The sequence below is a fragment of the Penaeus monodon genome, chromosome 30, assembly GCF_015228065.2.
Source record: "Penaeus monodon isolate SGIC_2016 chromosome 30, NSTDA_Pmon_1, whole genome shotgun sequence".
NCBI classification, from domain to species: Eukaryota; Metazoa; Arthropoda; class Malacostraca; order Decapoda; family Penaeidae; genus Penaeus; species Penaeus monodon.
Window position 1 is genome coordinate 33264221 of NC_051415.1, and position 883 is coordinate 33265103.

General features: G+C 40.4%; 1 protein-coding gene across 1 annotated transcript in view; it reads right to left on the reverse strand.

The window, feature by feature from the left end:
* Positions 1-883, reverse strand: part of LOC119592429 — a 10830-nt gene that overhangs the window by 2491 nt on the left and 7456 nt on the right. The window contains exon 9 of the mRNA XM_037941252.1: positions 5-685. Within this exon, the coding sequence (XP_037797180.1) occupies positions 5-685 (681 nt within the window). The remainder of the gene's footprint in view (positions 1-4; positions 686-883) is intronic.

The following is an 883-nucleotide window of genomic DNA, read 5'->3' on the forward strand; positions in this document are numbered from 1 at the left end:
AAAGGCTCACTCTTTGGTTCTTCTTCCATGGACTCATTTCTTATTTCATCTTCTTCCATTGGATCACCTTTGAACTCCTCCTCCTCCAGAGACCTACTGATTAAGGAATTCTCCCTGACAAACTGACTGCACTCACCGTTTGTATCCTCAACCCAAACTTTCTCTTCACTCGTGTCTTCTTCATCCTTAATTTTGTGCTTCATGTCATCTTCTCTTTTAATAAGACTGTCATCACAAAGGAGAAAGGAATTGCATTTAAACTTTTCTTGCAGCAGTGAACCTTCACTCTCACTCAGGTGAGCAGCTTTTATATCCCAAGTAGAAGTTAGGCCATTCACTGTCTTTATATCACATTTGCTCTCATCCTCACTTTTAATGTCATTTTTTATTTCACTGTCAACTAAGTACCCATCAGCCTCCACTTGAGTTCTCCTTTTCTTTGATTTGTCTGCACCATCCTTTCTCCATCTCACGTCAGAGACTGATCCTCCCTCCTCCTCCTTCATGGCAGCAGGTTCTTCCTCATCTTCCATTGGTGGTTGGAGGTGGGGCCGTGTTGTAGTAGAGTATTCCCCAGGATGAAGAGGGGTCGACAGATGAAAAATTGGGTCACTTGCCCTACAATAGTAGGGAAGTTCATATCCCATGGCCTTCATTACTAAAGCCATCACAACATCACATTTTCCTGGAAAACAAAGAAATTAGTATATTTTCTCAATCCAAAAAAACATTGCTATACTGCCTGAAACTCCAAGCAATAAGCTTCTACATTTCAAAAATATATTTGCACACTGTTCAGTAACCTGTGATCACAATCAAAAATCTAAACACAGACATATCAAACCACAGCATTCCATAAAGAACAGATATTGTTGATGGCTGC